Genomic DNA, 27,864 nt, shown 5'->3' on the forward strand with positions numbered 1-27,864 from the left:
TTTGGCTCTGTTCAAGTTTTATTGTACCCCTTACTGCCTGGGGATGGCTCTGGTGGGCTGCAGCACCCTGCTGCTGCCCATCCCCAGCTCTGTCTAGTGGCCTGAGGGGAGGCGGGAGGGGAGGCAGAGGAAGGGGCTGGAGACAGATCATCAGCCCTCCTCCCCCCCTGGGGTGGGGCCCTCTCTGTCTCCACAGAGCTGGCCCAAAGGCCACCAGTCCAGGCGCCCACAATCCAAGGCACTGGGCAGCCCTCACAGCCAATCCTCAGCCAGCTATGAGGCCAACATGTGCCCATTGGCCAGCCGCCCAGCTGCCCGGCTCCGAGGGCCATCAGTGGGGACTGCCTGGGGGCCTTGAGCTGCTCCATTCTTGAGCTGCGGATGCTCCTCCCCTTCGCTTGAGGCCGACTCCTCCACATCACTGCGAATGTCCTTCTCCATCTAGGGAACAAGGAGTGGGCACAAGGCTCAGCTGGGGCTCCAGGGTGGCATACAGGAGCCCACCCTTGCTCGGCCCTACCTGGCCTTTCTTTATGAAGTTGTGGATCATACGAAGGATGAGGCAAGACCAGAACACATGCAGCAGCTGCAGTATCACCAGAAGCGAGTTGAAGAAGTAATAGCCGAAGAAGGGGCTCGAGTTGGCAATGGACTCGTAGTATGTGGTATACAGGATCCTGGGGTAGGCAGGTAGGCAGGCAGGAGGGAGAAGCTCTAACTTGTGTGACCTTCCCTACTCCAGAACCTTCGATGGCTCCCCATTGTCCCCAGAGTAATACCAATGCTTCAGCTGGGCATTTAAATGCCCCCTCTCACTTGGTTGAGAGCAGGTCACACAAGCTTACCAACTGGCCTGTGCACAACCATGAGCCCCAAGGGAGCAGCACTTTGTATTCCCACTGCTCTGCTGGTGGTCTTTGCACACCTTTCCTTCTCTTCTCAGGGCCCCCCCCCCCCCCCCCCACCCCTCGTCCGCAGGCTTTCACCCACCGTCACCCTCACCCAGATCAGCTGTAAGGAGATCTGCCTGGCTCCTCCTTCTCCCTGGTACCCTTTCCTCAAATACCTTCAGGGACCCATATTCCGCCCCCCCCACCCCCCCTTCATGCTGCTCCCTCTGCTTCTCCCTTGCAGGCTCCCCTTGTCCGGCAAACATCAGGGGCTCCAGCATTGGGACTCTCTGTCCATACCTGGTCCCTGGATGACCCTGTCCAGTCTCATGGGTGCAAACACTGAATATTCATCTCTCTTCCAGGTGGTGTGCCCACTGTTTCCTCACGCCTTTTCTGGGGGTCCTTGGAGGCCCCTCAACCCCAACACAGCCAGAGCTGAGCTCCTAATCCTGACATGACAACTCTGAGCTCATAATCATCTCATGACCCCGAGTCATCCCTGAGTCCAGCCACTTCACCTGCGCTGGTCCGGTACCATCATCGCTCACTTGGACCAGGGCAGTGGCCTCTGCCCTGGCTCCCAGGCTCCTGGGCCAGGATTGGGATGGGGGGTAGGGGTCAGGGTGTTGGTTCCGGGGCTCTCACCAGCTGTTCTCTCTGCAGCTACCAGAGGGTGCCTGTGAGCACCCGAGTCAGGTGCCCTCCCTCCTCTACTCAGAATCCTTCGTTTCACTTGGGATAAAAACCCGTCTTTCCCAGTGGCCCATAAGGCCCTGCACAACCTGTCTGGTCCCCTACCTGCCCTCACAACCTCCCTCTCGGTGTCTAGCTCCCTCTGCTCCTGTCACATGGGCCTCCTTGCTGCTCAGGCCCAGTCCAGCCTCAGGGCTTCTGCCTGTGTTGTTCCCACTGCCTGGAACCTCTTCTGCTGTGGTCAGCACGGCCTCCCCCTCCCTCACTCCAGTCTTCCTGCATGAGCGCTGTCAGTGGCCCCCTGACCGTCCAACGACCCACACACTTCCGTGCCTGACTTTACTTTCTCTTTCTTTTCTACTTGTTTGCCTTCTTTATTTTTTTCCCCCAAAGTCAGCTCCATGTGAGCAGAGATCTTTAGATTGCTCCCTCTGCTGGGAGAGGCTCAGCAGATAAACAGGGCAGACTTGAGTGAGCTGGTGACAGACCCTGCCATCTGTTCCATGTTCCAGGCACATAGGGGATGAGGACTGAGCCCAGTTTTCGGTCTCTTTTGCCTCTGGCCCTTAGCACGTGCTGTGCCTGGGGCTGGGAACACAACACCCTTCTTTGTCTCCTCTGGGAAGCCTCCCAGCCAACACCCCCTGCTCCCTGGGTCTGGAACGGGGTGAGGCAGGCCTGGATCCCAGCTGCGCCCACCCTCCTCCCCAGCCCCCCATAGAGGTCTGACTCACTGGGTGGGGAAGAGCACAAGGCGAGTGTAGAAGAAGACCAAGGAGAAGATGAGGAAGAGAGAGTTGCACACTCGCCGATGGTGCGTGTAGTTGAACATCTTACAGGCCTGGGGAGACAGCAGAGAGGACTCAGGCGGGTGGTAGGGAGGGGAACCAGGTAGGAAGGGGTGAGGCCTCTTCTCAAGGAAAAGGTGCCGTGGGGCAGAGCCTTATCTCCAGGAACTGCCTAGAAAGGTACAGGGTGGGTCTCTGAGTGAGAAGCTTCAACTACCTGAAAGAGGGCGGGGCCTCACCTTCCAGGAATCTTAGGGGGTGGCCCTCACCTCCTAGGAAGACAAAGAGGGTGAGGGACACAATTCCTAGGAAGCCTGAATAGGGCGGGGTCTCCTCTCCCCGGAAAGCTGAGGGGGCGGGGCCTCACCTCACCGGAAGGCTGAGGGGCAGGGCCCCATCTCCAGGGGCACCTGGGAGGGTGGGGAAGGACTGCTGAGAGGGGTGGGCTGGGCCCACCTCCAGCAGGTAGTCTGCGCAGTCATGCAGCAGCAGCACCAGAGAGCCAATGCGCAGCAGGTTTGCGCTGTAGGAGAAGGTGATGAGGATGATGGTCACGAGGTGGTGCGCCAACTGTTCCTTGAAATCCTGCGAGAGACAGTGGGTGACCCCTGGGACAAGGCTGGGAGGCCAGAGGGACCCCCTCGGGGATTGGCTGGCACCATGCTTCCTGCCTGAGGTACCAGAGGATCTCCAGGTGGGAGTGAGGCCATCCCCCCAACTGAACTGGATCCCGATTCCCCCAGGACTTCGCTTCCCCAGCGGGAATCTTGGCCAGTCCTCACCTTGCGCCTGATGTCGAAGGGCAATGTCATCAGCAGTGAGATGTAGAAACTCAGCTCGAGGAGGTACCAACAGTACAGGGCTGGCTTCAGGGGCTGTGGTAGGGAGAGTGGGACAGGGTTAGCTGAGGGAGAACTCCCTCAGGGCCCTCCCCAATTTGCTCAAAACCAGGACCCTTGAATCCCAATGAGCGAAGAGGGGTGAGATCCGTATCCCTGGAGATAACCAAGGGCACCTCCTGCTCCAAGTTTCCTGCCTCCTAGCCCCTCTGCATTCCGCAGGGGAGGCAGAAATAGACAGGCAGACTTGGAGGGGGATCGTACTGTCATGTCCAGGTGTGGTTCTGCTGTCTTTGGCCACAGGGACTCTGACTACCCCAATCCCCTCTCCAGCCCCCAGGCACCCCTGCCACTCACCTGGTTTGGGTAACTGTCCCAGCACATTGCTGGCCTCCACAGCCATGACTCCTGGGAGGTGGGGAAGGGGGGTGGGGGAAAGACACACACACACAGACATCTGAAGCTGCCCAAAGATCAGACCCCAGCTCACCACCCCAGGCTTGGGACCTCCTTGGCCCTTGAGATGCCGCTGTCACTCAGCTCTGATCTTTTTAAAAAAATATTTTTATTGACTTTTAGAGAGACAAGAGGAGGAAGAGAAAGAGGAACATTGATGTGAGAGTGGAACATGGGTTGGCTGGCTGCTTCCTGCACACACACCGCCTGCAGAGAATTGAGCCTGCAACCTAGGCATGTGCCCTGACCGGGACAAACCAACAAACTCTGGGTGCATGGAACGATGCCCAACCAATGAGCAACCCCAGCCAGGCTACTCAGCTCTGATCTTTCCCACCTGGTTCCCTCTCTGCTCTCACTCTAAACCAGGGCCTCACTCACTGCCGGATCCCAGCCCCAACCACAGCTGGTCCCCACAGGCTCCTGTTGAGGGAACATCTACCATGATGTGTGTCAAGTTCTCCCTCCCTCTCCTGGGCACAAGCCTTCCCCACTGCTCACACCCATCCACACCCCTCACCCCCAAGCCAGGCCCAGTGCACAGTAGGTGCTTGTGGGACAGGTGGAGGGACAGGAAGCAGTCAGAACACTCACGTGGTAGAGGACGGAGAGGCCACCAATGAAGGAGCACAGATAGAAGAGAAACCTCCAGCTGCAGACAGACAGGAAGCCCCTGAGGCAGCTGCTGACACAGCAGACCCTCCCCCTCCCCCACAACCCCCAAGCCCTACCCGGGGCTGACCTGGCTTCACAGAACTTCTTGGTCAGGCAAGGCCGGTCCTGGTTTCGGCGTTTTCGGAACCAGCGTTGGGTCTGCCGAAGCGTGAGGCCACACTGCGTGGCCAGGACAGCCATCCGAGGCTGGGAAAGGGGTGATGGGGGCCAGGGTCAGAGAAATGGCGTCCCATTCCTGTCCCAGGAAAGATGGGACCCAGCTTTGCTACTCCCTCTCCTGCGGCTCCAGACCTCACCTGTGGGGCTGTCTACCTATGGAGATAGGGGAGTTGTGGGGTATGGGGTAGGGCCCCCTAAACAGTCAGGCCTATGAGAACCCAGCCCTGCTCACAGGACAGGCAGGTGACGGATGGGGACTGGGATTAAGGAAGGGGCTGGGGTATGGGAGCAGCTCCCCACAGAGGTTTTCCTGTAGAAGAGAGCGTTCTCAGCCCCACTCCAGGCGGGCAGTGGAGGCCTAGTCCTGACCCCTACGTGCGGAGGGGGGCTGGGATCACAAGGCTCTCTATTCTGAGGAGCTGAACCCCCTCCTCCCCCCAGGGTAGGAAGACCTCTCCCTTCCCTCTTCCCCCTCAGGACCCAGCCCAGACCCTGTCCATGGGGCAGCTATGCCATGGGCAGGAACTGAGGAAGAGCCATGACTGCAGAACCCCCAGAACAGTCAGCCCTTCCACTCTTCCCCAGAACAAGAGAGAAACCCCCCTCCCCTCACCCTCTCCAGGCCCAGGAGCTGCCCACTGGTCAGCTGAGCTCACTGATAAGGGACCGGATGGAGTGGGAGTGGGTGAGGCACTGGGGGGGGAGGGGGTGCGGGCGGGGATGGGCGGGACTGCCCTGGGCTTTCTCTGTCCCCAAGAAGTGGGCTACATACCATTCCTAGCCCCATCCACACTGCAGCCACACAGGCAGATGGGGACGGAAGAGGGTATCAGGGGTCCTCACCTTGTCGGGTCTCCATCCTTCCATGAGGAAGTGTTTCTCCAGTGTGGCGTTGGGTTCTACTGGCCTCCTGGCCTGATCCCGCACACCCAGCCACCGGCTCAAGGGCAGGCCGATGAGTCTGGGTGCAGGGGACACAGGGCTTGTCAGTCCAGGTGAGAAGGGATATACATGCTACAGGCAGGGAAACTGAGGCTCGGAAGGGGCAGGTCATATCCTGGGACCCTGGAGGATAGCTTGGCTGCTGCATTAAACTGAACATAAGGAAGGTAGCTGGACTGGTCTTCAGAATTGGGGTGTGGTCAATTTTGGGGGTACCAAATCACCTTCATTCAATCTAACCCCAAACCAGGGGTCAGAGTCCCCTCACTGCCTGTCTCATGGTGGCCTACATCCTGGTCTGGCCCCCACCAGGCTGGGGCAACCCTCCCCCAGCCCACCCCCCGCCACTCCAGGGTGGACACTTGGAGGAGCCGGACTCACCAATCATCACATTGCCCACAAAGGGGCTCCTGAGGCCAGGGAGTTGGGACTGAATTTCACACCTATCATTCTAATATCGAGGCTTCATTGGGGAAACAGGCTCAGAGCAGCCCTGCAAGGGCTGACATGTGCTGAGTGCTTACGATCTGCCAAGCACATGCACTTAACCCTATTGTCGTCATCCTGTGTCCTGACGGACAAAGGCTCAGAGAGGTCAGAAACGTGCCGAGGTGACACAGTGGGTGGAACACCTGGAATTCAAATCCAGGACTCACTTTCCCTTACTGAAGGGGAAAACCCTGCCTCCCCCCCACTCCCACTGCCCTTTGGCGGCAATTGACGGGCGGATAACACTTTCACCTCAGTTGGGGCCCTCAGTTAAATATGCAAACCTCCCTTGGGGATCCAGTACCTAAGCACACCCCTCCAGCACTTCCCACCCCTGTGGGAAAGCAGACCACCCATCAAGGACTGGCTAATTGTGCCTCCCAGAATCCCCTCAGGTGAAGCCTCAGTCTCCACTGGCCAACCCACTGTGTGACCTCAAGCAGGTCACCTGGCCTCTCTGTGCCTCCATTTCTTCTGTGAGATGGGGATGATAATAGTACCACCTCTCAGGGCTGCATTGAGGGCAAAGTGGGTTAAGACACATCAACTGCTTAGAGCAGTGGTTGGCACAGAGTAAGTGCTCAAAGGGTGCCTGTAAGATAAATGCATCAGTGGCTCCCCCGTGTCCAAGGAGCCCGTATCCAGGAAGCTCCTTATGCGTAGAAGAGAGAAAGCAAGATGCAGGATGCCTCCATGTCCCTGTGGTCAGGGCTAGACAGAGGTGGAGACCAGAGTGGCTGAAGGGGGTTAGGGCTCTGTGGTGGGAGGGGCAGGGCAGGCTTCCCTGGGACTCAGCCTTAAAGGAACTGCAAAGGAGTATGTGCAAACCAGGAATGGGTGTGAGAAGTGGAGGAAGCGCATGTGGAGAAAGGGGAGAGAGGGATCCTCCCCTGGCAAGGCAGGTCTAGTTGTGATCACAGCACTGGTCACACGGGAAAGGGTGGGACTACCTGGGACGGGGGAGGGAGCCCAGGAGAAGGACACTCAGGGAAAGAGGAAGAAACCCAATTCTGAGCAGCGTCTGGGTCATCTGAGAAGTGACTGAAAATCTACAGGGTTTGGCAACCGGGAGGGGCTAGTGCCGGGCTGCAGGAGACTGGGGGTGAGTGGAGGGAATCCCAAAGGGGAGGCCAGGGGAGGCCCACGCTCCTTCCTTTGGCTAAAAAGGGGAGTAGGAGGAGGGGTGATAGAAGGAGCAATGGGGAACCAGAGAGAAGTGGTCAGGGTGAGGGACTGGCTTGCCTACACAGGAAGAGGAGGAGGGAGTCGACAGGAGTTTCTCTGACTGACTGGCCTCTGCAGACCTGTCCTTGGTCAGCAAGTTGGGCATATGCCCACCCGTTTTCTGAAGATGCTCGCATAGCCACACTAGAGCTGCAGTCAGTGTTGCGATAAAACAGCCATCAGAGACCAGAAGAAACGTGAGTGGTGGCAGCTAGGGGCAGGATGGAGTAAGGGGCAATTTGGTTCAAAGTCAGAGACACTTCAGGACAAAGCCCCGCACAAGGTGGTAGCACAGGACCACAAGACACTCACCTCTCGAAGGTGAAGCGCATGGCTACCAGGACCAGTGCCAGGGGCAAGGCTGCCAGCAAGTCCTGGGGGTGGGCATAGACCAGGCCATCCCGGTCCTCTAGGTCAGCCCATGAGTTATTGGGAGGTAGCCAGAAGCGGTCCTGCCACAGCCACTCGTTCAGACTAGACCACATCCTGCGGACAGACGGTCCAGTTAGGGGAGCTCACCGTGGAGGGTGGGTGAAGGTGGAAGGCCCATCACCCGGCCCTCATGCCCCCAGCACCTGCAGTCCGGAGTTGATTACAGCCAGTGTTAGGAGAAACTTGGTCTGTGTGTCTTCAGACAAATGACTCGATCTCTCTGAACCTCAAGTTCATCTGTAAAACAGGGACAGTGATACCCACCTCTCAGCTGGGCCTGGTTAGGTACACAGTGCTCAGCCGGTGCCTCCTGACCTTTAACAACATGGCGCATGACAGTAGCTATTATTCTGCACTTGACAGACAGGATGGTGATGGCCAGGAGTTAAGGAAGGAGGGCCACAACCTCATGCTGTCAAATGCCCGGAAAAGTGTTTTGGATGCAGCCCAAACACCAAAAATTTAAGGAAATCTGTAACTCCCTCGCTGGCTTCCCTTCCCAACGTGGACTCCCCATGAGGTATGAATGTCACTGTCTCATTCGCTATCCCAAACCACGGTGGCAGCTGGGCGAGAGAACCAACAGCAAGACCGAGCTTCCTGGGTAATGGAGCAGTAACTGAGGTGAGCCAGCTTTCCACCAGGGACTATCACGGCACCAGCCCCATCTGCAGACCCTGCCATCTTGAGTAGCTCAGTTTCTCCCTTTCTCAAGATCCTCCTGCCTCCCTCTTGTAAGGACCCCTGAGGTTACTTTGGGACCCATAGGGAGTCCAGGGTCATCGCCCATCTCAAGGTTAGCCTGTTAGTAACCTTAATTCCTTCTGCAAACTAACTCCCCTTTGCTATGTGAGGTAACACGCTCCCAGGTCTGGGGATTAGGACATGGACATCTTCAAGGGGCGCTGTTCCGCCAGCCACACAGCCGGCCATCAGGAGAGTAGTTGGTCTTAGGGACAGGTAGTGACCGGAGGGGCCTGCAGAGGGCTGGAAGGTTCAGCCCTCAGTTAAGAAAATTCACTGAGCTGTGCGTGTATGATGTGGGTCCTTTTCTCTGTGCAAATGAAAACACTTGTATTTAAAAAGTCCATACAGTTCTGCCCACCTGGCGTGGCTCAACGGTTGAGAGTCAACCTATGAACTAGGAGGTCATGGTTTGATTCCCAGCCAGGGCACATGCCCAGGTTGTGGGCTTGATCCCCAGTAGGGGGCGTATGGGAGGCAGCCAGTCAATGATTCTCTCTCATCATTGATGTTTCTATCTTTTCCTCCCTATCCCTTCATCTCTGAAATAAAAAATTATATATATACTAAAGGCCCGGTGCACAAAATTTGTGCACTTGGGAGGGTCCCTCAGCCCGGCCTGTGCCCTCTTGCAGTCTGGGACCCCTCGGGGGGATGACCACCTGCTGGCTTAGGCCCGCTCCCCGGGGGATTGGGCCTAAGCTGGCAGTCAGACATCCCTCTGGCAGCCAGGGAGCCCTCGAGGGATGTCCACTTGCCAGCGGGGAGCAGGCCTAGCTGCAGTCGGACATCCTTAGCGCTGCTGAGGAGGCGGGAGAGGCTCCCACCACCATGCTGCACTGGCAAATCAGCCTGGCTTCTGGCTGAGCAGAGCTCTCCCTGTGGGAGCACACTGATCACCAGGGGGCAGCTCCTGCATTGAGCATCTGCCCCCTGGTGGCCAATGTGTGTCATAGTGACCAGTGATTCCGTTGCTCTGCTGATAGGGCCAATTTGCATATTACCCTTTTATTATATAGGATAGAGGCCTGTGCATGGGTGGTGGCTGGCTGGTTTGCCCTGAAGTGTGTCCCGGATCAGGGTGGAGGTCCCGCTGGGGTGACTGGCCAGCCTGGGTGAGGGGCTGAGGGCCGTTTTCAGACTGGCCACACCCCCTTCAGGGAGGGGGGTCCTGCTGGGGTGCCTGGCCAGCCTGGGTGAGGGGCTGATGGCTGTTTGCAGGCTGGCCAAGCCCCCCAGCGGGGACCCTCACCCCATGAGTGTGTGGCTAGCCTGGGTGAGGGGCTGATGGCTGTTTGCAGGCTGGCCACAGAACCTTCAGGGTAGGGGTCCCCGCTGGGGTGCCTGGCCAGCCCGGGTGAGGGGCTGATGGCTGTTTGCAGGCTGGCCAAGCCCCCAGCAGGGACCCTCACCCCATGAGGGTGTGGCCATCCTGGGTGAGGGGCTGATGGCTGTTTGCAGGCTGGCCACAGCCCCCAGCCACCCAAGCTCCCAGTAGAGGCTGGCTGGAAGCAGGTCTCTGGGATTTATTTAGCTTCTATAATTGAAACTTTGTTGCCTTTTGTGGAGGCCACCGCCGGCCAGGGCAGGTGGGAAGCTTGGCTTTCTCCATTGCCTGGGCAACCAAGCCTCCTGCTTGTTCCAGCTCCGTGGCTGCTGGTCGCCATCTTGGCTGGGTTAATTTGCATATAGTCGCTCTGATTGGCTGTGGCTTGGGCGTAGTGAAGGTACGGTCAATTAGCATCTTTGTCTTTTATTAGTGTAGATATATTTTAAAAGTCTACAAATCTGATTTTAGGTCTGACATGTGGGTTTTCTACCCCCACCAGCAAGCAAATCTGACACCACCTAACTGGAGACAATGTCAGATCCCACAGGTATGGACTCTGTCCTGCAAGACTGCCTCCCCCGACTTCACCTGGGCTTCTGACTGACAATGGACTACATATCAGAGGTTGCTACCATCCCATTCTCGGGTTTGATGTATCTGCTAGAATGGCTCACAGAACTCGGAGAGACAGTTTACTTGCTAGATCACTGGTTTGTAAAGGATATAGCTCAGGAGCAGCCAGATGGAAGAGATGCGGGGCCAGGTATGGGGAAAGGGCACAGAACTCCATGCCCCCTCCAGGCATCACTGCCCCCAAATCTCCATGTGTTCACAGCCTGGAAGCTCTCTGAACCCTGTCCTATTGTTTTTTTTTAATGGAATCTTTACTACACAGGCATGATTGACTAACTCATTGGCTATTGGTGATTGATTCAACCTTTAGCCCCTCTCCCCTCCTGGGAGGTCCTGGGGTGGGACTGACATAGTTGGGTCCCCTGACAACCAGCCCCCATCCTTAGGTGACTAAGGGGCTTTCCAAAAGTCACCTCATTAACATAACAAGATAACTTTATCCATGTCAATTCCCACAGTGTTAGGAGCTCTGTGCCAGGACCGCTGACAAAGACCAAATTTGTATTTATTATTATTAATCACAGTCTCACAAGTGAAATACAGAAAAAATAAAAATTCTTAAAAGTCCGAGGAAGTGAGTGAACCAGGATGGGTGAGAGGATTTGGGGGTAGTTGGGTTCAGTGTGAAGACAAGCTGGGTAGGGGTGGGAGAAGGCCAGGCAGGACTCATGAGTGCATGGCCGATGTTGAAATCTATGGGCATGGATGGAATTGCACATGTGTGAGACGGGGTGTGGATAAGGAGCAGCCTCGACCACACCGAGGCACCCAGCATTCAGTCTTCAGCGAGGGATTAGTAGTGACCACTGCCACTGGACACTCTGGTGGGGGAGGGGTGCTAGAGGGCAGTAGCCTGGAAAACAATCAAGGATGTGTGGCACTGACTAGTTTATTTTTTTACTATTATTTTTTAGAATTACCTTCCCGAAACTTGCATTTTATTTATTATTATTATTTTTTTAATATATATTTTTTTATTTCAGAGAGGAAGGGAGAGGGAGAGTGAGAAACATCAATGATGAGAATCATTGGTTGGCTGCCTCCTGCACGACCCCAATTGGGGATCGAGCCCACAACCTGGGCATGGAATTGAACCACGACTTCCTGGTTCATAGGTCTTCCTGGTTCATAGGTCGATGCTCAATCACTGAGCCATGCCGGCTGGGTGCAGTGATAGTTTCGACCCATGAGGCTCAGATAATCCAGACAGGATAGATAGATGGAAAGGCACCTGCAAGGACTTTTGTCCAGGTGGTTGATCTCTAGCAAAGAAACCATCTTCACTAGCAGGAAAGGCTGGCTGATTCCATGTACCCACTGGGGCACAGGGCACACGCCCTTCCTGGACTTCCTGGCCTCACACATCCACCACAGGGCATCTCCAGCCTCTTCCTCAGGAGCTGTCACAACCATCCGATAAGACACCCCCCACCAAGAGTAGATGGGAGTGGGCCAGGAGTCCAGGCCCCCAGCCCCATGTTCTTCCCCCACCCAAGGGGGCCAGATGGGGTCCACTGAAGCCAGTGTGCTTCAGAGATAAGGGAAAGCACACAACAATGGCATCTCATAATCTCAGGCCTCTGCTGATGTGTGCAGCCTCAAAGTCCACCATTCACTGCCTGACCCTTTGCTCCCATCACACTGTACAATTCCACACACCCAGCTTTACAAATGCTGTCCTCTGCCTGGAAGGCCCATAGAAAGTTTATTGCCCCAGGCTGGGTGCTGAGGACACAAAATGGTGGGGAAAGAGGGCAAGGTCTCTGTTCTTGCAGGTTGTTTAGTTGTCACTTCCTCCTGGAGGCACCGCCCGACTATCCCAACCTTGGATCCACTTAAAGAACCTCCCAAGCCCTGCCTGGCTCACTGTGGTGTTGGGAGCTCGCCAGGCAGTCTTTCAGAGGCGGTGAGAGGTGAAGAAGGAGAACCAGCCTTAAACCCGTCCCCTCAGGTGAAGCAGGCCCAGCCCTTTCTGGCCCCCGAGTCATTTTGAAAAAGTACGTTCCAAACCAGAGAACCCTCCAAGGTGGCTTCATACCCTACCCTGACTGCAGAGGTCTTGGCCCTGGAAGTCCTACCTCTCTCTAACCCCAATGTCTGTCGTCCCCCCACCCCCCTCCCTCACCCTCTCGATAAAGAAGAGACATCAGTTTGGGAAGAGAACAGGGTCCGGAGCCCAGCAAAGTGGCCAAGTCCCAGGTCCAATGTTCCCAGTCCAGGGGCCTCCATTTCTTCACCCACCTTTGGTGGGTCAGGTGCCTGACACACAGGGTGGGCTCAGGGGCGGCTGTAAACAAGCATCTATAGTCAGCAAGGCCTGAACTTCTCTTTCACTCCCGATCCCCCGCCAGATGTGTGCAGCCTCAAAGTCCACCATTCACTGCCTGACCCTTTGCTCCCATCACACTGTACAATTCCACACACCCAGCTTTACAAATGCTGTCCTCTGCCTGGAAGGCCCATAGAAAGTTTATTGCCCCAGGCTGGGTGCTGAGGACACAAAATGGTGGGGAAAGAGGGCAAGGTCTCTGTTCTTGCAGGTTGTTTAGTTGTCACTTCCTCCTGGAGGCACCGCCCGACTATCCCAACCTTGGATCCACTTAAAGAACCTCCCAAGCCCTGCCTGGCTCACTGTGGTGTTGGGAGCTCACCAGGCAGTCTTTCAGAGGCGGTGAGAGGTGAAGCACGGGAGGAAGTGGGGTTCTGAGTGGCACTCCTCCTCAGTCTTCACCTTTTCTCTTTTGGACACCTGCACTGTGACCTTCTGCCTCCTTGGGCATCCGCTACCCTGTCTGAGAAATGCGTACAGTCAGGTCTCCTGCTTTACCACTCACCCTGCATGCTGGTATTGCCACACACTGCGTTCCTGCCTCACCCATTTCCTCGGGCTACTGCCCTGGCTGTTCTATGCCTCCATTTCCTCATCTATAAAATGGAGTAACCACAGGCCCTTCCACATGAGGTAGCTGGAAAGACACCAGGAGAGGAGTGGGCACCATTGTCAGCAGTAGAAAGGGGTGGGCTGGAGAATGTTTTGGAAAGGAGGGGTGAAGGGTTCTAGGTGGTTCTTCCAGAACAGGCCCTGACCTTAAAGCTGTACCTAATGAACTCAGGCTGGGCTCAGCCAGGGCCACAGAGGGGTCATTTGGAGAATGACCATGTGGGTGGCAGGGCCAGCCTGAGCCTTCATCCCCACCCTGAGCCTTCATCTCCATCACCATCAGTCCGGCTGCATTTTGAAGCCTCTTTGGCCTTATTCCCAGCCCTGCCTCTGCCACCTGGAGCTAGACTCTGATAATCCTTCTTAGTGGCTAAAAATATCCCCAGATTGGGGGACGGAGAGAGAGATTAGGGCTTGCGCTGACATGAGGAGGGGGCAGGAGAGCAGAGGATCCCTGGTCTGCCTCAGGGGTCTGAAAGAGCTCGCCTGGTCCTATTATTCCCCTGAACCCGCAAATGTCCCACCAGAGCAGGACTGTGCACACAAGTTTGACTTATTTTCAATCTGGCTGGAAATAGGACTAGCCTGAGTTGTCTAATTGAAATAGGAAATCAATTCAGACTCCAGATGTCCAGGTCCAGCCCAGGGAAAGACAGACACACAACAGACAGACACAGACACGCACACACACACAATCACCCAGCCCCTATAGCCTGGCCTGCTGCCTGGAGTCACCTGACTCCTGCAGCTGGAGGCCCTGGCAAAGAACACATGATGTGCTAAGTGGGGATTGTTTGTCGGTAACTACAGTTGCCCCTGTACTGGGCCCTGGCTGTGCCCTCCAGATGGCCCTGGCCCCCACTCTGGACCTCTCTGAACAGGGTGCTAATAACCAGTGACGCAGCCAGTCCAGGAGACACTACCATATTGCGCCCTGCAAAGATCCAAAGAAGGGCCCCCAAGTCCAGGGTTCTACCTTGCCCCAGCCTATTTTATTTTTTAAAAATATTTTTATTGCCTTTTAGAGAGAGAGGAAGGGAGAAGGAGAAAGGGAAACATGAATATGTGAGTAGAACATCGATCAGCTGCATCCTACACGCCCCCTACCGGGGACTGAGCCCACAACCTGAGCAAAACCTTTTGGTGCCCAGAATGACGCCCAACCAACTGAGCGACACCAGCCAGGGCTGCCTTCATCCATCATTCTTCTCAGCTCACACATCACCTCCTCAGAGAAGCCTTCTCAGGCTACCAACGAAGCTACGTTATTAGTCCATCTCTTTACCCTGTTTCGTTCCTTTAGCCCCGTCATCTCAGTTGATCTGTTTTTTTATTCACTTGTTTGTCTGCCTCACTACAAGGCATAAGCCTCATGAAGGCATGGATGTTGTTTTAGTCACTGCATTTTCCTCAGACAGGGCCTGGCACAACATTAGGTACCATCTAATGAGTAGATGAATGAGTGGATAGAACAGACACATTGACAAGTGGGTGGACATGAAGACTTCAGGTCAGGTGGTCAAACTTCCTAGAAAAATATGCCACTTTCCATAACAGGCAAGGTCAGCTTGATCCCCACTAAGTAGGTGTACTGTCTCCCTATAAACTGGGAAGCTGAGGCTCAAAGCCAGAAGCTACTAGAAATATGTCACCCAGCCAGCAAAGGAGAGAGCCAGGGTTGGAAACTCCCTCAGGGGGATCAGGACTCACAGGACCCTGTGGAGGCCTCTACAGTCCTGCTTCTGCTTATCAAGGTTTCCTGGCAAGCTCAGGGGCCGGGGTGAGCTGAGTCAGGTACCCTGGTATCCCCAGCCCACTAGCCGCCCTTCATGACCTCATCCATCCCACCCACACTCCTGGTGGCCCCTCACCCCCCCTAATCAAACAACCAACAGTAGGGCCATGAAGTTGCTGCTCTACAGCTGCCTGGCAGGCCTGCTCTCCTAGCACTGCTCCCTCCCTCCAACAGCTCCATTCCAGTACCCCACCCCCCAACAACACCCAGGTCCTAGGATGCTCAAGAGCTTCCCCTGGTGGTCCAGCCTCCAGGGTCTTTATGAGCCTTTTGCCAGAAATGCCTCCACCCCCTTCGCTGGGCCAGTTCCTGCTAGCCTTTCAAGACCCCGATCAGATTAACTTCCCTTCTCTGCCCTTCCCACTCTCAGCAGAACCCCCTCCTCAAGTCTTTTCTTTCTTTCTTTCTTTTTTTTAATCCTCACCTGAGGATATTTTCCCATTGATTTTTAGAGAGAGTGGCGGAGAGAGGGAAAGACAGAGAGAAACATCGATGTGAGAGAAACACTTGATTGCCTCCTGTACGAGCCCCAATTAGGGCCCAGGCCAGGGAGGAGCCGGCAACTGAGGTATGTGCCCTTGACCGGAATCAAACCCCGGACCTTTGGGTCCACAGGCCGATGCTCTAGCCCAGCCGTGGGCAATCTACGGCCCGAGGGCCGGATCCGGCCCGTTTGAAATGAATAAAACTAAAAAAAAAAAAAGACCGTACCCTTTTATGTAATGATGTTTACTTTGAATTTATATTAGTTCACACAAACACTCCATCCATGCTTTTGTTCCGGCCCTCCGGTCCAGTTTAAGAACCCACTGTGGCCCTCGACTCAAAAAGTTTGCCCACCCCTGCTCTAGCCACTGAGCCAAACCCACTAGGGCAGAGGTTCTCAACCTGTGGGTTGCGACCCCTTTGGGGGTTGAACAACCCCTTCACAGAGGTCACCTAAGACCATCAGAAAACACATATATAATTACATATTGTTTTTGTGATTAATCACTATGCTTTAATTATGTTCAATTTGTAACAATGAAAATACATCCTGCATATCAGATATTTATATTACAATTCATAACAGTAGCAAAATTACAGTTATGAAGTAGCAACGAAAATAATTTTATGGTTGGGGGTCACCACAACATGAGGAACTGTATTAAAGGGTCGTGGCATTAGGAAGGTTGAGAACCACTGCACTAGGGCCTCAAGCCTTTCTTAAGAGCTGTGTTTTGGCCCTGGCCAGACCCCATGGAGCTTAGAGAGCGAGGTAGCTCTGAGTCTCCCTCAACAGTGAGCACCAGGGAAAGAGACCTCTGGGGTCCCCAGCATCACCTAGTGTGGGTATGTGTTGGGGGTCAGTCAGGGAGCTTTCAAGGACTGAGGGAGGATCAGGTCTCTGGAGGTTTGAGGGGGGAAATGAGCAGTCCCCAGCCTCAAAGGCAGGCAGAGGTGGGGCAGCAGGATCTGATGGATACCTGCCCAGGGTTGGGTCAGGAATACAGGTGAGGGTATAAGGCAGCCCTACTGGACTACAATTAAAATAACAACACAGCTTCATTGAGGTATCATTGACATGTAAGAAATGGCATGTTTAAAGCACGTGATCCAATGTATTTTGACATATATGCACAATCATGAAATCATCACTTCAATCAAGATATTGAATACAGCCGAAACCGGTTTGGCTCAGTGGATAGAGCATTGGCCTGCGGACTGAAGGGTCCCAGGTTCGATTCCGGTCAAGGGCATGTACCTGGGTTGCGGGCACATCCCCAGTGGGAGATGTGCAGGAGGCAGCTGATCGATGTTTCTCTCTCATCGATGTTTCTAACTTTCTATCTCTCTCCCTTTCTCTCTGTAAAAAATCAATAAAATACATTTTTTTAAAAAAGATATTGAATACAACTGACTCTTAAACAACACGGGTTTGATCTACATTGGTCCACGCTATATGCAGATTTTTCAAATCTTGTAAACAGATGACAAACTTACATATTGATAAACATATAGAGTACTAAATGATTTTCTTCATAACATTATCTTTTATTTAGCTTAGTTTACTGTAAAAACACAGTATGCATTTGTCGACTGTTTATGTTATCAGAAAGATTTCCAGTCAACAGTAGGCTATTAGTAGTTAAGTTTTGGGGAAGTCAAAAGTTAAAGGCAGCCCTAGCTGGTTTGGCTCAATGCAGCGGTTCTCAACCTGTGGGTCGCGACCCCTTTGGCGGTTGAATGACCCTTTCACAGGGGTCGCCTAAGACATCCTGCATATCAGATATTTACATTAGGATTCATAACAGTAGCAACATTACAGTTATGAAGTAGCAACGAAAATAATTTTATGGTTGGGTCACAACATGAGTATTTAAAGGGCCAGAAGGTTGAGAACCACTGGGATAGAGCATCAGTCTGTGGATGGAAGGATCCCAGGTTCAATTCCGGTCAAGGGCACATGGCCGGGTTGCAGGCTCGATCCCCAGTAGGGGGCGTGCAGGAGGCATTAGATCAATGATTCTCATCATTAATGTTTCTGTCTCTCTCTCCCTCTCCCTCCTTCCTCTCTGAAATTTATACATATATAAATATATATATATTGTCAAATGGGGTCAGGGTCCCTGACTCTGTATTGTTCAAGGGTCACCATCACTTCCTAAGTTTCCTTGTGCCCCTTCAGAGTCCTCCCTCTTGCCCTTCCAGTGAAAACTGGAAGGAACTTTGATGTCCAACATTTGGGAATCAGGAGCCTCAGCATTCCACACGATGAAATATTAGGTATGCGTTTAAAAGAGGGAAGACACATGGATGAACCCTGAGGACAATAAGCCAATCACAAAACGACAAATACTACAGGACACCATACGGGAGGTCCTTAGGGGAGTTAAAGCAATGGGAAGTTATTGTTTAATGTGATAAGAGTTTCAGTTTTGCAAGATGAAAAAGTTGTGGAGATAGGTTGCACAACAATGTGAACATCTCAACAATACTGAACTGTGCACTTAAACATGGCCAAGACGGTCAATTTTTGTTATATGTATTTTACCACAATTAAAAACATTTTGTAATTTAAAAAAATTATCAAAGGAGGGGGAAAGAAGAGGACAAGCTAAGTTCACTGACTTGGGAGGATCATCGAACTAAAAAAATAAAAGCAGAGACACACTGATGGCCTGACACATAGATTATGAAATGGACAACCACCAAGACTTCTGCTTCTGGTAACAGTGGAGTTAGCCACATCAGACCATTCCTCTTAGAGATGACAAATGCTAGATTATCTATTAAAAAACGACTATAGCAAGTCCTCAAACAATGTCATTTCAGTATAATGTTGATGAAATGCTGTAGGAACTTAACTCTGTTTACATCAATTAGGCTTTGGTAAATTGGCTTTGGTATTCGTCATTTCACTTAAAGTCACAGAACCGATCAATGTTAAGTGAGGACTTACTGTACCCGAATGCTCTGGTGCTGCAATGTCCAATGTGGGAGCCACTAGCCTTAATATGTGACTATTTACATTTCAATTAATTAAAATTAAAAATTAAATATAATTTAAAATTCAGTTCCTCAGTTGCACCAGAAACATGTCTACTCCACGGGCAGTGCAAACAGGGAACATTCTCATCATGCACACAATCCTACTGAGCAGCGCTGCTCGAGAGTGACCCAAAACATGGAGAAGGTGGATGGGAGTCCATACCTGGAATAAGGGAACAGTATGGGATGAGTTTCCCATTTTTTATTGTTATTTACTGGAAATAGAAACTGGCTTGAAAAATGAGAAGACAGAGCCCACAGAGACCATGACAGCTCAACAGTAGATGGAATATGTAAAAACAATGAGACAAAAAAAAAAAAGCAGCTCCAGGTTCTATACAAAAACTGTAAAACCTGAACCATACATGTACCGGGCAGACTCCAACCAGCCCAACTGAGGCTAAAAGAAAGAGTGAAATTTCACCTGTCACCACCATGTCAAAACAGACTTTGGAGCTTGAATCCAGATAAGTTAATTGCCTGATAAAATAAAAAAAAAAAAATCAATGCTCTTCAGAGGAACAACAGAATCCAGAGTCTCAGCAACATATCTTTCACAATGTCCAGAATACAATCCAAAATACTTGCCACATGAAGAAACAGGAAAACATGACCCATACTCAAGAAAGAAGAAAATCAACAGGGACTGACCCTGAGGTAATCCAGACGTTGTAATGAGCAAATAAGGACTTTGAAGCAGCTATTATACTCAGTATAGTCAAGGATGTGAAGAAAAATGACCTCCTAATGAATGAACAAATAAGACACCTCAGCAGAGAAGCAGAAACTATAAAAATGAACCAACAGAAATTCTAAAACTGAAAAATACAATATTTGAAATAAAGTTGTGTGTGGGCTTTTAGCTCTGTCACACTCAAGTCGTCCCCCACCCACTGAACATGCTTTCTTTCTTGGAGGCTTCTTGGCCAAGATCCCACCTTCCATCCAAGGCCCCTCCACACCCCCCGGACACTCAGCTACTCATCAAGTCCTGCAATTGTACCCATGTCCCTAGTTACTGTTGAGGAAGTCCCTGCTCTGCTGAGGCCTCATCTCTCCATCACAATCATTGTGGCCTCTGCCCAGCTCTCCCTGCCTAGGGTTTTGCCTAGGCCACCACCCTCCATCAGCATCCATGCCATCCTTCTACCATGCACACCAGACTCCCCTCAGCTTTAAACCCTGTTAAGTGCTCCCACCGACCTGGCTTTATGCACTCAGGCACATCTTTAGTCCTTTGCATGAATGAATGTAGTTCTTCTAGTTGCCAAAGTCGTCATTCTGAATTTTGAAACTGTTGCCTTTTTTACACCACAAAATTCACATGACTCTATAGGAGTATTCAGATTGGTGGAGTAGTATGGGTCCCTATCTCCCCCACCAATAATGCCCTCCCTTTCTGCCTGCCAAATCCCTCCAGTTCTTCAAGAATGTTCTACACCAGGGGTGGGCAAACTTTTTGACTCGAGGGCCACAATGGGTTCTTAAACTGGACCGGAGGGCCGGAACAAAAGCATGGATGGAGTGTTTGTGTGAACTAATATAAATTCAAAGTAAACATCATTACATAAAAGGGTACGGTCTTTTTTTTTTTTTTAGTTTTATTCATTTCAAACGGCTGGATCCGGCCCGCGGGCCGTAGTCTGCCCACGGCTGTTCTACACACTTCTTCCAGGAAGCCTGCCAGATGCCCTCACACTGGGCTAGGGGCCCTTACCGTGGCTTCTCCTACCACCTTTCTCAGAAATTTTGGGGCAACTCTGTCTCTTCCCCAGTAGCCTGGTGATGGGGCCTGACCTCTTCATGTCCCCTGCACCTGACACAGGACAGGTGCCCAGAAGCTGGCCACCAAAGACGACTGAAAGGAAAAAGGCTAAGCTGAGACGCTGATTGGCTGCAGACACCCGGGCCTCGGAAAACAACTTAGCTCGTCTCAATCCTCCCCACTTCTCCCATCCCTGCCCCACCTATGTGATTACACACCCACCAATCTCCTTCCAAGGACTCACTTTTTTCCCCCTAATTCCATTTATTTTTAGAGAGAGTGGAGGGGGAGAGGGGAGAGAAACGTTGATGTGAGAGAGAGACACATCGATTGGCTGCCTCCCGCACACTCTGACTGGGGTAGGGGGTTGAACCCGCAACCCAGGCACATGCCCTTGACCGGAAATTGAACCTGCAACCCTTTAGTCCATGGCCTGATGCTCTAACCACTGAGTACACCAGCCAGGGCCCCAAAGGCTCACTTTTTTCTTCAAGTACATTCATTTTCAGATTGCCCCCCACCCACAAGAGAAAGCCAGCTGTAGTGTCATGTGCAGACAGTGGGCATAAAACACAGTGAAAACAAGATGACATTCATTCCTGGCCAAATTCTGAAGGTCCTGAGGCATAGTTTTTATACCTATTTCTAAAATTTCAATCGGCTATGCTCACTTGAGCCCTGGATGAATATGGTCCAAGGTTGAAATAGGCTGACCCAGGTGAACAGTTACAGCCCTTTTGTCTCACTCCTGTCGCAATGCAGACATCACTGCAAGCATCTCTCTTATTGCATCAATACTCTTCCTGTATCCCTGGAGAATGTTCTGGAAACCCTGAACCCTCAGAGCCAGCTTTAAATCCAGGAACAACTCATGCCACAAAAAGAGGTCTTCTTCTGTGTTACTGAGATAGGCTCTTAGATCCAATAAACACACACTACTCCACCAATTTGAATACTTCTGTAGAGTCATGTGAATTTTGTGGTGTGAAAAAGGGCAAGTTTCAAAATTCAGAATGGTTACTTTGGCAACGAGAAGAACTACATTAAGGAGGCATGTGTGTGAGCAATCTGACCCCCCCTCCAAGAACCACCATATAATCTTGCAGTCCAGAGGCTCTTAGCGCCTGAGAAAACCTGGCACTCCACAGTGGAGGGGAAATTGGACTTGATCATCAGAAATAAGCCATTTGGAAAATGGTACTGCTATCTCACATCCTAAAGGGTCATGGCATTTGTCCTGGAAAATGGTCTATGAAACATTTCCTTTGTATCCAAAAGCAAAAGATAAACAATCTATGAAGAGAAAACAACAACAACATACATATGACCTCCTCAGAGAGGCTCAGACTACCTAAAGTAACCCCCCCTACTCTCAACACATTTCTTGAAAATCCTAGGACTATGTGGGAATGTATTAAGTGTCCTCTCCCTGGTCTGACTTGCCCCCAGCTTTTCCCAATCTCCAGCTAGGCCCCCAGAAAGCTACAGCAGGTGTCCAGTGCCAGGAGTTTCTGTAGTGTGTATTTTGCAGATGGGGAAACTGAGGCACAGGATGGAAAGTGGAAAGCTGGGATTTGAATCTAAGCCCACCTGTCTCCAGAGCCTGACACCCTATGCACCCTCCCCCCGAGCCCCTCCCCTTCCAAGCCAAGCCTCTCAGGAGGTACCTGTGATGCCTGTCATCCTTTCACACACATTTATTGGGTGCGGACTGTGCCAGGTGCTGGCTATACACTGGGGGGCCAGCAGGGTACTGACCGCCACAGGATTCCCACCACATCCAGAACCTCAGCTCTATGAGGGTGGAGTGGAGATGGCAAACAACATGTATTTTATTAATTTGTTTCATGATGTCAGGTAGTAGAGAGAAAAATAAGGAAGGAAAAAGGACCAGAAGTTGATCAGTAAGGGCTGCAATTTTAAACAGGAAGGTCAGGAAGGCCTCTCTGACAAGATATTTGAACAGAAGAGGCGAGGAAGGAAGCCATGGGGACAGAGCATTCTAGGCAGCTAGAACAGCTTGTGCAAAGGCCCTGAGTGATGGGGCTGGAACAGAGGAGAGAAGGGGAAGAGGCAAGGTGAGGGTAGGGAAGTGACAGCCAATATCTAACCAATATCTCAGATGGAGAAATGAGACTCAGAGGCAGAGATTTCCAGAGCTTGTCCTGCCTGCTCTCTCCTGTCACTCAAGCTCCCTGTACCCTGCCATCTCAATAGTTTAGCCTGACCTCCTTGCTCCAACTGTGGTCCCATGGCACCTGCCAGGATCAGGGCCATGGCTGAGCCAGGGCCTAAGGGAGCTGCTCTTAGGTGCACCCATCCCTATTTTGGAGGGTGATGGAGGGGGTGGGGGGTGGGGGGTGAGGGGTGGAAGGAATAGTCCCAACCATGGTGTGTCTTGGCTCCGATTAAGGTTCCAGGGTCCATGTGTCCAAAGCCTCTGAAGCCAGAGGGGTTTGGGGAATATCTGGGTGAGTGCTGGGAGTGTGGAGGGTCACCAGGCCCAGGTGACCAAGCCTTTTCATAGGGTCTGTGTGTGAGTGTGGGTTGAGGGGGGGAGGGGTGTCCTTTTCCTCAACCTGGAAAGGGAGTGACAGTGGGCTGGTGGCAGGGCCATCCTCAGGACCTGCCTAGGTTTTTGCTGCTTGTCCTGAAGGCGCAGTCAGACCCCTGCCTGCCATCCCTGTGTCCCTGAGGGCTCCTATCACCTTTTTGAGAGCATCTTACCTTAACACCCAGCTCTGAGCCCTGTACAATCTGCCTGGCCTGCAGGCCAGCCACCAGTGGCGGCGCCCCAGCCCCCATATCCCCCATCATTACCCTCCCCTGGCTACTTTCCTCCACTCCCTCTAGCCCCTCCAGGGAGTCTCCCAGGTCAGCTGAGCCCCACAAGTGCAGGGAGAAGGGGGTGGGCTTCCCTCCTGTCAGTCCCCTCAGACTTCAGGGTTCCAGGACTTCAGAGCAGAATGACCAGTGCACACAAGGGACAAAGTACCAAAGCAATACCCGCTCCCTGCAAACCGCAAAGCAGTCCTGGAGCAAGGACACTCCAGGGTCTGCTGTTGCACCCGAGAGCCTGTCTCTTCATCTGCTCCACTCCCCCCCCTCGCTCACTCTGCTCCAGCCACACCAGCCCCCTCACTCTACCTCTAACATGCTAGGCCTGGTCCTGCCTCGGAACCTCTGACATGCTGGTCCCTCTGCCTGAATGCTCTTCCTTCAGATGCCCACCCACCCCCAATCTGACGTGCTCCTTCTCATCCTTCAGGTCTCTTCTTATCACCTTCCTGCTTCCGTCCTCCCAGAACATCAGTTCCATGGGAGGGGGGAGATTTTACTTTGTTCACTACTAGTCTCCACTGTCTCCCAGTGCAGGGACTTTCGAAGTATAGGCTGAATGAAGGTGGAAGGGAGATAAAGCCAGGCATGGCTGGCAGGGGACCCCTACTCAGATACACATACTAGGACTTGGGCCAAAATATGGTTTTGAAAGCCCAGGAGGGCGGGGAGAAAGCCAAACTCCTGCTGGTTCAGTGTGGGGAACTGGTGTGAGGGCATCATATAACAAGGGTATAAAATCAAGATAGGGAGGAGAAAGGCCTCCTCTTTGCCACTGCGGTCAGAGACAGATTGGGTCTGAGGTGCAGATTCAGGTGCAGCTTCAAGGGTGGCAATAAAAAGCCCATTCTGAAAGGCTTGCGGGGTGGGGGGGTAGAAAGGGCAAACAAATAAGGGAGTAAGGCCCTGACAAGGGAGGGATTAGAAGCAGGGGATTGAGAAACATGGCTGAGGCTGACCTCTTCCTCCTTAAAAAAAAAATTTTTTTAGTGATTCCAGAGAGAGGAAGGGAGAGAGAGAAACAGCAATGATGAAATCACTAATCGGCTGCCTCCCACACGCCCCCCATTGGATCCAGCCAGAAAACCCGGTACGTGCCCTAACCGGGAATCCAACTGTGACCTCCTACTCAATGCTCAACCACTGAGCCACACCGGCCGGGCTCGTTCTCCTTTTTGAAGCCCTTGCTCCTTCGGCTTTATTTTTTAAATATATTTTTATTGATTTCAGAGTAGAAGGGAGAGGGAGAGAGATAGAAACATTAATGATGAGAGAGAATCACTGATTGGCTGCCTGCTGCAGGCCCCTAGTGGGGATCGAGCCCGCACCCCGGGCATGTGCCCACAGGCTGACGCTCTATCCACTGAGCCAAACCAGCGAGGGCTCCTTTGGCTTTTGACTTCTCACCCACTCCTGGTTTCTTTCCGCCCTCTCTCCAAACTCCATCCCTCCACCCAAGGTGGGTACGTGTCCCAAGCTCCAGGCTTGCTTCTCCAAAGCCTGCCCTGCACCCAGCCACACCTCACCTCCACCTGGACCTCCAGTAGCACCACAGAAACAGATTGCTAACTTGTACCTGAACCTGCTTCCCACGCAGCAGCTTCTGCATCCTATCCAACTGCAAATCTGTCCTGGACCCACCCACTTACTTCTCACACATCCACGCTTCCACCTGGTCCAGCTCCATCATGATCTGGACCAGTGCCCGTGCCTGCCTCCATGCTGGCTCCTGCAGGCAGCAACTCCCATGTACCCTGCAGTTCCTCCCCTCCACATCTTAGCTCACTGGTCTCTGCCCATTAACTCTTCTTTTTTTCTCTCCCTCTTCCCATTAACTCTTAATCATCCTTACTAATGAGTCCAACAGCCACCTCCTCCAAGAAGCCTTTCCTGACCCCTCCCCAGGCTGAATCAGGTCACTCCTCTGGGCCCCTACCCCCAGGCATTCTATTTTACCAGATGCTTATGGCCTATGAGCTGGACAATGTGCTCACCTCTGAAGTGATGATTGTTATTATTCCCATTTTGCAAGGAAGAAACTGAAGCACAAAGGAAGTGAAGTCACTAGCCTGAGGGCATTGACCTCAAACTGGCAGGACCTGGTCTGTGGCAACTTCCAGACAACCACAGCAGGAAAGGGGACAGCCTGCAGTGCCTGGATAAGAGAGAACCTTGCCTCGCCACCCCCATGCCTGCTTTCCTGTGGTGTCCCAGGGGTAGTGGGAGGTGGGAGGAGTGAACCAAGGCCTGCTCCCCCACCCGACCCCCCACCACCAGCTACAGTCATCCTAGTGGCTCCTGTGCCAGTGTTCACTCCATGCCAGGCACTGGGCCAACTAAACACTTTGCATGCCTGACTCAATCTGCAAATGGCCCTGGGTCTGGAGATGAGTGCAGTTACGAACTCCCATTCCCATTTCTCAGAACAAGAAATGGAGGCTCATGGGGCTGTGAACTCCCACTGGCACTGGAGTCTTCCCCATCTCCCCCTAGTCATGAGGCTGCCACTGGGATGGCCAAGCCCTTTCCTAGCCAAGGCTTCCTTTGACCTCCGACACTCCCAGGGATAGGAACTGCAGATGGGCAAACTGAAGCTCAGAACCTTTCCCTGGAGCCAAAAGGCCAGTTCAAGGCCCAAGGCTCCCAGCTTATTTTCACTGCCTCTTTCCTCTCCTCTAAGACATCTTTGCTGGGAGCTAGGAGGGCAGGCAAGGAAGGTCCCGAGAGCCTCCTCCCTGCAGTCTGGCCAGGCCTGTGGGACCCAGGTGTGCTGAGTGAGGCTCTAGGCCAGCCGTGGGCAAACTACGGCTTGGCCGGATCCAGCCGGTTTGAAATGAATAAAACTAAAAAAAAAAAAAAAAAAAAAAAAAAAGACCGTACCCTTTTATGTAATGATGTTTACTTTGAATTTATATTAGTTCACACAAACACTCCATCCATGCTTTTGTTCCGGCCCTCCGGTCCAGTTTAAGAACCCATTGTGGCCCTCGACTCAAAAAGTTTAAAAGTTTGCCCACCCCTGGTCTAGGCACTCACTGGTTTATTCACAGCAGCTGCTCTTGGAAGGGGACTGAGTTGAGGTGGGGATGCAAGGAGCTTCAAAGACAGCCCCATCCTCCAGAATTTCTAACTCAGATGGCCCCATGCAACAGATCCAGGCCGCCTCCATGGGGCCAGCTGGGGCTCACTTGCTTGGGACCTTGCCTGGGCTCCCCCATCAGGTGGCATTCTCATAGGTCTTGCAAATCAGCCTTGGCCAAAACAGGTTCCCCCCCCCCCCCCCCATGTTTTTCCCTCAGTTTCCCTATCCCAGCCATGAAAGGCCCCTCCACACTCCCAGCTGCCCAAGCCAGCAATCTCCTCTGGGCACTTTCCTTCATGCCCCACTTCTGAGCAGGGAGGAGATAATGATGTTCTGACAAAATTAACCCCCAATTCACCCAGTTTCCACCACCCCTGCCAGTCCGACCCCAAGCAGCAGCCTCCTCCCCTCTGTTCTGCCCACAGCAGCTGCTGGATCTTCTTAAGACTACCGCACCCACTTTGCTCTAAGCCTTCTGGGGACCCCACAGGCTTGAAAATGGAAACCACACACTCCTGCCACCCATCTTCGAGGCCCGGGCCAACCTCTCCCACTTCCAATCCCCGCGCTTCAGCCACGCTGGCTCTGTTCCGCTCTGCAGACACACCAGGCTGGGCCCTACCTCAGAATCTTGCCGTTTCCTGGGCCTAAATAGCCCTCGCTGGCTGGTTACTCTGGCCCGGACGGTACCTGCTCCGAGAAGCCCTCCCTGACTTGACTTACCCCATCGCCCTGATGCGTAGTCTTCCCCGCACTCAGCAGGGACCAGAATGGTCGGTTTCTGTTTACGCGGTTCCTAGCAGCCTCTGCGGCCCCGGCTGCACCCCCAACTCTGGCACGTCGGGGGCACCCGGGAGTCGCTCCGGATGGGTTCGCGGGTGAGGGACCGACACTCGCGCAGCGCTCCCCGCGTCCACAGCGATTCCCTCGCGTCACGGTGCCAGGCTGCCCCAGTCCCTCCCGCCCGCGTCGCAGCCGCATCCCCGGGAGCGCGCGGCGCCGGGGCCCTCCAGGGAGCAGGGCTCTCTCGGGGAGGCAGCCCGGGCCTGGGACCAGATGGGAAGCCCCAAGATGCCGTCCGGCAGGGCGCTGGGGGGCCGAACTGAGTCACGTGGGGGCCGGGCCGGGGCCGCCATGGCTGTGGAGGAGGGGCGGGCGCTGGCCGCGAGGGTGGCGTTTGGGACGGCGTTCTGGGCGCGGGAGGTTCGCTTACCTGGGGGGCGGGCGGCCGAGCTCACCGGGTTGGGGTCCGCACGCCAAACAGAGAAACACGCAGGGAGCACCAGGTAGCCGGACTCAGCACGGCGCCGGCTGGGGCCGCGGGAAAAGGCTGGAGGGGGTGCGGGGCGGGGCCTGGAAGGGCGGGGCTGGGGGCGGGGGCGGCGGGGCGCTGGATCCTGGCGGCGCTCGGCTCCCTCTCGGCAACCAGCCACTTCCCTCCCGCCCGCGGGCGGCCGCAGACCCTCCCCGCCGCCGGCCCCGCCCCGAGGCTTTCTTGGCTGCGATCCAGCCTCAGATTTCTCCCCGGAACCTACCGCTCGCCTCTGAATACGGCGTACTCAGTCTGGCCCCTGCTTCTCCTGCGTTCGCCACTCGTACCCCGGGCCCCCGCCGG

General features: G+C 53.5%; 1 protein-coding gene across 5 annotated transcripts; it reads right to left on the bottom strand.

Annotated features, from left to right (window-relative positions):
- On the bottom strand, window positions 1-27,864 carry CERS4 (ceramide synthase 4). 5 transcript variants are annotated; one of them, XM_070416666.1, is made up of 12 exons: window positions 27,785-27,864; window positions 7,734-7,827; window positions 7,471-7,644; window positions 5,347-5,464; window positions 4,412-4,530; window positions 4,264-4,321; window positions 3,571-3,621; window positions 3,157-3,249; window positions 2,831-2,959; window positions 2,321-2,427; window positions 521-677; window positions 1-441 (listed from the first exon to the last, which is right to left on the bottom strand). In XM_070416666.1, exons 3-12 carry the CDS (start codon window positions 7,641-7,643, stop codon window positions 274-276), a joined length of 1,173 nt encoding a protein of 390 aa, XP_070272767.1. In that variant the 5' UTR covers window position 7,644; window positions 7,734-7,827; window positions 27,785-27,864; the 3' UTR covers window positions 1-273. The 5 variants fall into 5 exon arrangements, with proteins under 5 accessions (XP_070272767.1, XP_070272763.1, XP_070272764.1 ...); XM_070416662.1 differs by lacking the exon at window positions 27,785-27,864 and adding an exon at window positions 27,463-27,589; XM_070416663.1 differs by lacking the exon at window positions 27,785-27,864 and adding an exon at window positions 26,973-27,213.

The sequence above is a fragment of the Myotis yumanensis genome, unplaced genomic scaffold (assembly GCF_028538775.1).
Source record: "Myotis yumanensis isolate MYYU_CA2020_CCGP unplaced genomic scaffold, mMyoYum1.0.hap1 SCAF_5, whole genome shotgun sequence".
Taxonomy (NCBI): domain Eukaryota; kingdom Metazoa; phylum Chordata; class Mammalia; order Chiroptera; family Vespertilionidae; genus Myotis; species Myotis yumanensis.

What these genes read in the sequence shown, in the direction of transcription:
- CERS4 (XM_070416666.1), bottom strand. Translation starts at nt 7,643, where the DNA reads ATGTGGTCTAGTCTGAACGAGTGGCTGTGGCAGGACCGCTTCTGGCTA. An exon ending in ATGCGCTTCACCTTCGAGAG is followed by an intron (nt 5,465 to 7,470) that starts GTGAGTGTCTTG and finishes CCCTGCACCCAG; the next exon opens with ACTCATCGGCCTGCCCTTGA. An exon ending in CCTTCGACATCAGGCGCAAG is followed by an intron (nt 2,960 to 3,156) that starts GTGAGGACTGGC and finishes TGTCTCTCGCAG; the next exon opens with GATTTCAAGGAACAGTTGGC.